Raw genomic sequence first — 10654 nt, 5'->3', positions numbered from 1 at the left:
TCTGTACGTCACTCAAATTAGGGTTAACTTTGTAAGTTCCTGAAATTATGGTTTATAATTTGATGTACGTAACTTTAAAGCATAAGAAGCTACGAAAAATAAAGTAAATAATTTGAAAACAATCACAAAAATAATGATAAGTCCATCCAATAAGACTTGGTATCTTCAAGTTATAGGGAAAAGTATCAAAAAAGTCTTTAATCTATTATATTGGTATCAATTTAGTTTTAAACTTTTCAGTTGAACTAATTTAGTTTTAAACGTTTTCACGTTAGTACAAATTCAGTCCATTTGGCCAATTTAGGTTGTAATTAATGACATGGACACCAATGATTCCATATGGCATCGCCAGTGTTGATGTGAACATTTTAAAATAATTTTTATTAGTTTTTCACTATTTTATTATTTAATTTTTTTTAATTTTTTTTTCCTTTTTTTTCCCCCCTTTCTTTGGACTGTGGTCGGTATTGGCCATTGCCAACGACTGGCCATAGGCAATGTCATATAGGATCGCCAATGTCCACATCATCGATTTCTGACCTAAATTGGTCGGATAGACTAAATTAATACTAATGTGAAAATATTTAAGAATAAATTGGTCCAATCAAAAGGTTTATAATCGAATTGGTATTAATGCGATAGGTTTAAAACTTTTATAGTACTTTTCCCTCAAGTTATTTGGTAACTCACTTGGGGATGGTTGATAAGTCTTTCAAATTGATTGGTAATTTGACATGAGGGTGTAGATATAACTTCAAAACTACAAAATATGTAAATAAGTTTTGGTAAATTATTACAAAAGTGGAAAATTCAGATATAATCACATAAATATCGTTCATTTAATCACAACAGTTTACCACTAAACTTCGTTTTTATGACAGGCAAATCATATATCCATGATTCCAAACCTCGTACGTCTCTAAAATCTCTAGTGAGATTGAGGATTCCTCTCGTTCAGTCTACACAGAGAGACCGTATTTCAAAGGATGGTGCGCTTTGTGAAACTTTCGGGCTGCTGGTGCAAAGAGAAGACCGATACACATTGGAACTTTCTGAGACAAACACATTGTAACTTCATGAAACAATATTAAGCTGAGCCAAAAGTTTCCAGTTGAACATGCAGAAAGGGAAATTTATTTCAAATATCTGCCCCAGGTGTTGTATTCAATCACATCTCCTGTACATGTTAAGCTAAGTCCCAGGGTACAAAACGGAGAAAAAGAAGTCACCAGTGTTGACGAAATAATCAGGATTTACACAGGCGGACATCCTTGGAAAGGATATCTAAAAATGACCTTGGCCCTTGGAGAACACTTTGGGTGCGACAGAAGAATCCGGGCCACTTCAAGCAGCGGCGATGGTTCAAATGCTTGGGACGATTTGGAATTGGGGCTATTGATCACTATTTTGTCCAGCCAGAGTGCATTCTGGAGGAGAAACTTGAGCAGGGAAATAACAGGTTCCCATGGCAGCGGATTGGCACCGCAATCAACAATCTCAACATGCTTGAGATGCATCAAACACTGATAGATCCTCCACTTTACAAAATTCCAAAATTCTTCTCCAGCAAAGATGTGGCAGCCTGTACTCTCTGCATTCAACTCAATCTGCAGATGTACAACATCATGACTAAGGAGGAGATACACATTTGGAACTAGATGAGACAATTATCAAGCTTTGAGAGTATAAAATAGCATTTACTACACCAAGAGAAATATAAATCTATTGAGAATCCAAAATTTCAATTAAATAGACAGGTACAAAAATGACTTTCAATCACGAGAAGAAAAGAAATGACACATTTATATGCGGCCTAAGGCTAAAACTCACAATCTGTATATGTTCAAGCAAATCTGGTGTTAAATTAACCCAGTGAAGTGAGAGGGTTCTAGCAGTTGTGTACCTTAGGATTGGGGGTGCAAGTCGTTTGTAAGTATAACTTCTCCAAGAGACGCGTACTTTCGAGTATTTTTGCTATAGCCTCGGGAACTCCCTCATGGCCTGCTGCGCCAAGTAATATCAGATGCCGACATTCTAAGGATGGAAGAAAGATGTCTCTCGCCTCCATTAGTGACAGAACCTAAGCACATCATCGTGGTGGAAGAAGCAGAAATTGATCACTTTACTTTCTTTAAGCACTAAAGAAGATTAAACATAAGACATGCTTGCAATTCCAAAGACCTCTCACAATAGCCAACAGAGCAAACGAATGAGCAAACAAGGACATCAGATTTTAGTGTTATCGAAGTCAATTGTAATGCTGGACCCATAAAGGTGATATCAGCTTAGGTGTGTAAAGTTCTTTTATGAAAAGGAAAAGAGCCTTATCCAGCAAAAATTCCGTTTATAAGATGACAAGGTTTCTCTGAAATAACAATTTATGAGCATGGTATCATCAAGCACCAATAAACAATCTCACAATTTATCCTAATCAAATGGCAGAATGTGTAATGCATGTTTGCAACTTGAGCCAGGAATAATAGGGCTAAAAGAATCAGCTTGCACCTGAATGCACCAGCTCCCCATCACTAATTTCGTGACATGATGCAGCCTCTTGAGAAGCCCCTTGAGAAGATCGGCATGAGCCTTAACCTTATCGAGTGCACAAATTTTCATGTTGAAATTTAACTCAGCCTCAATCAAGGAAGATACTTCATCTAGTCTAAACTCTCCCCCTCGAGAATTGCCCAATAGGCGCAATTTGAGAAGATGAGGAGCTGAAATTTTCAACATTGAAGCTTGACCACGAAACTCATGAGAATCAATCACCAACTCTCGAAAAATTTTTGATTCAACCATGATGTGCTTGATGCCCACACAACTTTTTAACTCAAGGAACTCTAGAACAGGGCTGCCACTCAAAACTCTCATCAGCCCATCATCGTTCAACTTCGCATGTTCAATGTGCAATATCTTCAATGAACACCAATTCACAGTGCCACACACCCCAAAACAGCATCGGGATATGTGCAAACTCACCAGAGTTTTGCAGCAAAATAAGATTTGAGGCAATGCATAAATTTTGTGGCGCCGATAATTTAGGGTTACCGATAACTCTTCGACATCATGCTCAACTGCAAACTGGAGCCACCTATCAAGACTTGACCGCATCAAGGCGAGACAAGGAGCATCAAAGAGGAATCTTTTCAACTTATCTGAGGTGTAGCGTGACTGCACTGAGTTGACAAAAGCGATGAAGCCCTTGGATTTCCGACTACCACCAGGGGGCAAAGAGAAACTCATATACTGACTAGAGGTCCAAGTCGAACGCCATTGCTTGGACAAGACACTGGTTTTGACAGTGTCTTTTGTGGTCAAGAAGGAGAAGATATGAACGATTATGGCATCAGGCAATTGGCTGATGTAATCCACCGCGTTTTGGGTTTCATCTTGATTGGAAGAAAGTAATCGTGCACGTTTGACTGCTGACAATGATGAAAATAAAGGTTGTCAAGAAACGTGACAAGACTATATAAAATCTGATCAGCACAAAAGGGAAATAGCTAAACACTAAGAAGTCTTCTGGCTTTTCTTAAAAAAATAAATAAATAAATAAAAATATCAAAGAGTGAATCGAGAGAGCTTGTGAAGGTTATTCAATTAATAGGCGGGCCAAACCAGGCTGCAGCCTTAACTTCAGAAGGAACAATTATTCTGAGTATTCTGAACCAACTACTGTTGATTTGCTTGAGCCTGGTTGGCTTTGGCTTTGAATTTGTGGATGCATAACTTGAGATGACATACAATATATACAAGTTAATCAAGAAACTGGATCAATGCATGCATAGCAGCACTAACTGCATATAGCACAAAAAGATGAAAGGGATGAGGGATAGATGCCCCACGAATACCACCTTTAGAGCACTATGTGATTACTCCAACTTAAACTCTTTGAGCAAGTGAAACTAGATGGATAATGGATACACAAAAACAGGCAAACAATGACTCACTTTGTGAAGTTCATGTACTTGAATTGATCTTCAAATCTTATAAGAAAACAAAAACATAAAAGAGAAATGTGAATCATCTTTTGCAAGCATGCATCTTCTGACCCCATAAGAGAGACTCACTTTTAACCAAAAAAATGAAAATTGAGGCAAAGAAGTGGGAGGAAGTTACAAAAGATGCAAGCGTTTGGCCCTTTCTAGTTAGACTGAAGCTTGCTTCCACTCTTTGAAAAACTTGTTCTTCACAAATGCATATCTGATTCTGAAAAGGAAAAAACCGAGATCTTTTGGTTTTTAAATCAATAGGTTACAAATGAAATGAAGAAATTCAAATGTGCCACTGCCCATGGAATAAATTTGCATTTGGGGTTACAGATGAGTAAGATTGGCAAAAGAATTTAACTCCGTAATACTAAAACAAAAAATCCCCCAAAAAAATCATGTGCCCATGGAACATTTACCCTGTCAATAAGCAGCACCGCTCATAGTGGGTACATAAGTGTGTACTATGTAAAGCCTAAAAAAGGACAATTCCGGGGCAAGTCCTAAAATTTGTCACGCTAATGCACTTGAGTCCTAAAACTTTAATTTCGTGCATTTAAGTCATACTAGTTGCAATCGAATGCACTTGAGACATTCAATTAACTCCATAAATTTTAAGTGGAAGGAAGATGCCGCATGAATTTTTCATTTTCTTTTAATCATACGTGGCCGCTAATAAGAAAAAAAAAATGCCACGTAGATTTTCCATTCTCTAAAACCTAAAAGCACTAAGGAGCTAACGGAAGTACTAAAGTGGATGAATGTCAAATTTTAGGACTTAAGTGCACAAAATGAAAGTAGTTTTAGGACTCAAATGCTCTATATGTCCCCAAAAACAATGTATAAAAAAAAAAGTGCAAGCACATTAATGAAAGTACTTGTTTAAAGAAATATACATATCTACAAATATAAATGTGGATGACAACACAAATTCTAATTTCTACATCAATGGTTTCAAATAACAGGAACTTAAGTCGTACCCGAGTCCTCACTGCTATTCCCAGCAGAGTTAAATGGCAAAGCATTAGGTATGGTACTCTGATGCTCTGTCTCCATTAACAACATCTTCAGAGATATCCTCCTTAAATAATCAGACTAAAAGGGAAAGGAAGCGGAAATCACTAAATCACTTCGTAACTGACCAACAAATTAAATAATCAAATTAGAAAGAAAGTGAAGCAGATATCAATTTGAAAATACAATTAAAACTTAGGTGCAACATCACAGCACTGAGCAAACCTGATTTCACCGGCACAAAGATAAATTCAAATATTAACAGTTCCAGTTACTAAATGAATGCATGCATCATAAAAATTCTCAACAGATTATGCAAATAAAAGAAAGCTTCTCTAAATATTTTAAGCACAAGCCTATCCAGTTTGTTTATCCATCCTCTATCCACGAAGAAACTTGATACAGAATAGCAAGCACTAGCTCCCGGCCAACTTTGTAAAAAGCAATCAACGATAAGATCGAAGAGAATGAAACGCACATACTGGACATGGACATCATATAACACCAGGCTCGTTGCAAGAGCGTAAACATTTTCCTCAAACCTCACAGCATTTTGCACTTCAGCTGAAATTGTTTCTAGCCAATATATATAGTTTCACAATGATAGGTAAGATTTCATTAAGTATTAAGCAGGTACCACCCCTACAAAATGGATTAAAATAGAAGTCACCCCCATACAAAATAATGCACAAAAAGACTTTGTAGCGTTTCCAACAAACTAGATGTTTGAAGTTTGGACTTTCCCGCATACCAATAGTGAAGAGTGTCCAAACAATTATCCCAAAAAAAAAAAATCCCACGAGGATTCAACTCCTTGAAATGCCTTTTTATTCCTCTTTCTTGAAATGAGCCAAAAAACAAGGAGAGGAACCATCTTAGTAATCTGTTTCTTTCTGACACACAAACTGAAAGTCCCTCCCCAAGCCCGAAGTTCACGTCATACTATGCCTAAGGTCAACCAATTTACTCCTAAAATTATAAAAACTGTAGCCAAAATCTTTCTGTCCAGCTATAATGTAAAACTTAGTGATTCATGATCTCTTCTTCAGTCTTGCACAAAAAGCACCTATAGGCCAGTATTTTTCCTCCCTTCTAATGACTATCTGAGGTAAGAATAAATCCCCAAGCAGCTTGCCAAATAAAAGAAAAAAAAAATGAAACCTTCAATGGAATCTGAACTTTCCAAATAGATTTTTACAGGAAGTGTGCTCTGGTGTAATTGCATCTGAGTAGAACAGAGATAGGAATGGTAGGATTTGACAGAAAAAGTTCCAGAGGCACAACAATTCTACTGTAGCCTAATCGTCTTCACATCTAACATCTCTCAATACCAAAAAAAAATTGAGAAAGCTTTGAGCTTCTAATCTTAAGCCCTACACAAGTTACTAATTTAAGACACTGTTTCTCCGTTGTCAGTCTTCCAACAATCAGCTAGACTAGCTCTCTTGTTTCTTGCTAATGCACACACATCCAGGAATAAGTCTTTGAAAACAGTTTTTCCACACCACATCATCCTGCAACATAGTATGCCTACCATTTCCCACTCTAATAGAAAGTCTGTTTTTGAAAGCATCCCATCCTTGCCTAATGCCCTTCCGAAGCCCAATTCCATGTGTTCCTCAACTAGATTTTGTTATCTACTTTGTATCTTCCAGACCAAATTTTGCAACGAGTGAACTCCTACAAGGGCTAGTTTTCTCCGCAATAATTTCCACAACCATTGTCCAAGCAAGCTTTATATATAAGAACAAACGACTTTACCCCCAACACCCCCCCATTAGCAACTCGTTGTATTACAATACTCCAATTAACTAAATGAAATCTCAGATTGTCATCCCAATCTCCCCAGAGGAACTTCTTTTGTATGCTCTCAAGTCTATTAAGACAAAAATTGTTATGTATTTCCATTAAGCTTAGGCTAATTGGTTTACCAATAATCAGAGGTAAAACCAATTCTGAGAGAGATGCAATTAGAAGACTCATGATGGAAGCAACTTGTTGTCGCCAGATAGCTGCAAGGGTTACATCAGAGGGACACATTTTGGTTTCATCGACATGGCCATAGAGGTTTTGTCCCTTGAGAAATGGGATAACTTGTGCTCTCCATAATAAGTAATTGGATGCAGAGAGATGTATGCACCACAAAACAGGCATGAGACACTAAATTGGCCCACTAAGCAATCTACTAAGTCGACTAATTTCTCATTCCACATTGGTACAGGGCGCCAACATGTTTGAAACGCCAGTAATTCTTCCAACTACAACATCTAATTCCCGATACGCCTGTTTTACCAGGTTCTACAGCTGCATGGTAATCCATCCACCATTTCAAGTCCTTGTTGGAGAGGTAAATCAACGATCTCCTCCATCCAGCATACTCTATCACTCTCAACAAGTCTTTTTTGGTCTGTAAAAAATCAAAGAATTTTCTTTGCACAAAAACCCCTTTACCTTGTAGGTATCTCCCGACACAACCAGCCTCAAAAATTGCACACAGCAAAGAAGATAAGAGGAAAAAGTCTTCAACATCTCAGAGAAAGCAAACAGCAGTATAAAAGAAGAGGAAAAGAGCCTACAATGTCAATGGCTAGCTGGAGTTCATGGTGGTCAATGGAGGTTAGGGAGGTCGCAGGAGCTGGAAAACAGAAGAGTCGAGAGCTGGAAGAGGTTCAGGAGTTCAGAGTGGGTAAGAAAAGAATGAAAGGTCAGAAGAAAAGGTTTGCTGGAGATGGTCACAAGATCTAGTGTATAACAGAGCTGAAATTACATAAACCTATTATAGTCATAAAATTCAATGGATAACAGATAAAAAATCCAGTGGAAGTTGCATATTGTTCAATAAATTATGAAAAGCTTTCTCCCAAATAAGAAAGCCAAACTCAGAAATGATTCAAAATAACACATATAAGAATTCACAAACCTAAAAAATTTTGGCGATGCCTAATCCACACGCATTAATAGCATCACCTCCTATTACAAGTGGTACGGGGTGGGAGTTCAAGCATTGCACCTCAAGGTAGGCCAAGAAAAAGTTTCCTGTGGAAAACCTTTGGGTCTTCAACCACTACAACAACTACACTGATGCAATTGAGCTGCAAAAGGGAAAAACAAAACTGAGATTAATATGAAAAAACACAACCTACAAGCAATAAGATACCTAAGAATCCTTAGGCTCTGGATAAGTAAATTTTTGTTGCCAGCATAACAGGCAATCATCCAGTAACTGTTTTCCTGCCAGAAAGCCACAAGGCCTTACCTCTGCAATTATGTTCATCTACATACTATGGAAAACCCTCCTGGTTGAAAACAAAAATATAAGATAATTCATTATAATTAAGAAAGAAATAAAACCATCTTCTTATGCTACATTATCACCAATTTAACAAGAGCTACTGTCCTACATACCCTCTAGATCCCATATTGACAATTAACTAAGACTAAAAATTATCCAACCAGAAAAAAACTACAGCGAAAGCTACCCCAGAATTCACGTTGCCCCTCGACCTAATAACAAGACAATATTGTAAAACCATTACTTCATTAACCTGCTAAACCCTAGGAAATGGTCCCTAATCAACAATCCATCATAAAACTCCACAATTTTCCCTACAAAAACGATAAAAACCCAAGCAAAACGAAGGAGCACTCACATCTTGTGGACAATCCTCTCCCGTGATCGAGGCGGCAACTGAACCCTCCAACAGCCCCCATCAAGTGCAGCTCCGGTACCCCAGCCTCCTCCGCCACCCGGCCGCGTGGGCCTCCAGTTAGCGTTGATCATCATACCCACCATTCAAAAACCTCAACAACCAAAAACCGCACGGGGACTTAGCCAAGCAATAAGAGAAACAAGACAATCAGCACACGCCCACCCACAAGCAGATTCGAATGGCATAAACCAACACAATCAACGCCGACTTCAAGCAAGCCAAACCCACGAATCCTCCCACCTCCCGAGCCCATCGAAAACCCAAAAGGAACAGTCGATGGACGGCGAAAGAAGAGCGTTGACCTCACCTGAGGGAGGAGGCGGCAGAGGCTATGGCAAGAGAATCGTGAAGTGGGTCTCCTTTCATTTCTATTGTACTTTTCCTGAAGAGGGTGGACTGGATTTCTGCTTTGTTCATTATCAAGAGACGACAAGGCAGTTCGTTGTTCCGAGGATTCGATGTCCGAAGCAAAGCTAAGCAAAGCTAAGCAAAACAAGCGGAGAAGAAGAATATTCGCCGCCACTGATGTGGCCAGCTGCCACTTGTCTCTTGTTGGTCCAGTCGTTCGTGGTCTGGGTCGGGTCACGAGATGGATCGGTCCGAACAGCTCGGCCCAAATCTCTTAGGAAAATTGTTGAAAAAGTTTTTAGATTCATTATGCTTTTATCAATTTAGTCATAAATTTATTAATTTTATTAATTGAATCTATTTAACCAATTTTAAAGAGAAATTTCTGACATCGACCGTTGACATGGATAATTTTTAATACAAATTTAATGCCTTTTGGATTTTTTAATTATTTTCTATTTTCTTTTCTTTTTATTATTTAATTTTTTTCTTTTTCTTTTTCTTTTTTTTTTTTTACCTTTTTCCCTTCGCTAGCCATTATCAGGCCTGGTAAATAGCCAGTGGAGGCCATTGGCCTCAGGTGAGGGTTGCCCTTTAGAGTCAACCTTCACCAATTTAGTGAACAGTTGCCCTTGTTGAATCTGGCAAGGATGGCCCTTGCCAACCTAGGCAAGCAGTACTCAGCTAAGGCCGACGACGTCTACTGACCATCAACCTTAGGGATGGTTGGCGGAGGAAAAAGAAAAAAAGAAAAAAATAATGAAAATATTCAAAACATATTATAATATTATTAAAAATTATGGTTAATAAAATGAAAAACCATAAATTATTATATTTATAATAAATTTATTTCAAATTGGTATGTCTATGGCAAATTTACCTTTTGTTAGATTTCATGAAATTTTTTTGTTAAATTACTAAGTTGGATAATATGTAATAGTTAATGAATATACCAATTTAATTTTTTTTTTTTTGTGATAAGTGTATTGGTTTATAGTTTTTCTTGCTAATAATCCATTAAACAAAAACTAAATTTGTTACAAATATTTTTTGAGTTTTGATTAAATTTGTTACATGTGTACCATTTTGGAGGATTTGGTGGTAAAAAAATTAATTTAGGTAAATTTGTTGTATATGTACCAGTTTTGGATTTTTCATGATATTAAACCAATAAAAAATTATTCGTATTAGCGTCTGTCATGTTAACAGGTGTCCATGTTAGTGATTTATAATCAAAATTGGTCAAATAAACTTAATTGACAAAACATGAAAATGTTTTATGACTTAATTGGCGAAGTCAAAAGGTTTAATACTGAATTGTCGAAAAGGTAAGAGATTTCAAATTTCTCGAATCATTTTCTTGATTCTTTTTAAAAACGAACATTGGAAATTTCTGAGTAAATTGGAGCATGGTATCTTGATCTGCTCGACCTTGATAATTCTGATCGTGATTTCAATCTTGCCTTTGGCTAAAGCTCAATTGGTCCGCGGAGACAAATGTGTCGAGATACATGTACATCTCAAAGTAAGTTCTTTTAGACAAGCATAGACAAGCCTAAGTTGAATGCCGCTTAGACTTGAGCGACGCATGCT

The 10654-nt window shown here is 37.4% G+C and overlaps 1 protein-coding gene across 16 annotated transcripts; it reads right to left on the bottom strand.

Annotated features, from left to right (window-relative positions):
* Positions 1-1073: 1073 nt before the first annotated feature.
* Positions 1074-9208, bottom strand: LOC104445334 (F-box protein At5g03100). Of its 16 annotated transcripts, none has more exons than XM_010059192.3 (8): positions 9021-9208; positions 8654-8804; positions 8260-8299; positions 7924-8095; positions 4970-5084; positions 2506-3425; positions 1904-2080; positions 1074-1607 (listed from the first exon to the last, which is right to left on the bottom strand). In XM_010059192.3, the coding sequence occupies exons 5-8, from the start codon at positions 5052-5054 to the stop codon at positions 1254-1256; spliced, it is 1536 nt and encodes a 511-aa protein (XP_010057494.1). In that variant the 5' UTR covers positions 5055-5084; positions 7924-8095; positions 8260-8299; positions 8654-8804; positions 9021-9208; the 3' UTR covers positions 1074-1253. The 16 variants fall into 16 exon arrangements, with proteins under 16 accessions (XP_010057494.1, XP_039168489.1, XP_039168490.1 ...); XM_039312555.1 differs by having other exon boundaries at positions 4970-5126; positions 8014-8095; XM_039312556.1 differs by having other exon boundaries at positions 8014-8095.
* Between the last annotated feature and the right edge of the window lie 1446 nt (positions 9209-10654).

This window comes from Eucalyptus grandis, chromosome 5 (genome assembly GCF_016545825.1).
Source record: "Eucalyptus grandis isolate ANBG69807.140 chromosome 5, ASM1654582v1, whole genome shotgun sequence".
NCBI lineage: Eukaryota > Viridiplantae > Streptophyta > Magnoliopsida > Myrtales > Myrtaceae > Eucalyptus > Eucalyptus grandis.
The sequence above is the reverse complement of the archived record's forward strand: the minus strand, read 5'-3'. Positions and strand labels throughout refer to the sequence as shown.

Excerpts from the sequence above, each read along its gene's own strand:
- LOC104445334 (XM_010059192.3), bottom strand. The coding sequence starts at position 5,054 with ATGTTGTTAATGGAGACAGAGCATCAGAGTACCATACCTAATGCTTTG. Across the intron at positions 2,081-2,505 it reads TGGGGAGCTGGTGCATTCAG|GTTCTGTCACTAATGGAGGC; the intron begins GTGCAAGCTGAT and ends TGATGTGCTTAG. Across the intron at positions 1,608-1,903 it reads CTTGCACCCCCAATCCTAAG|ATTGAGTTGAATGCAGAGAG; the intron begins GTACACAACTGC and ends GTACATCTGCAG.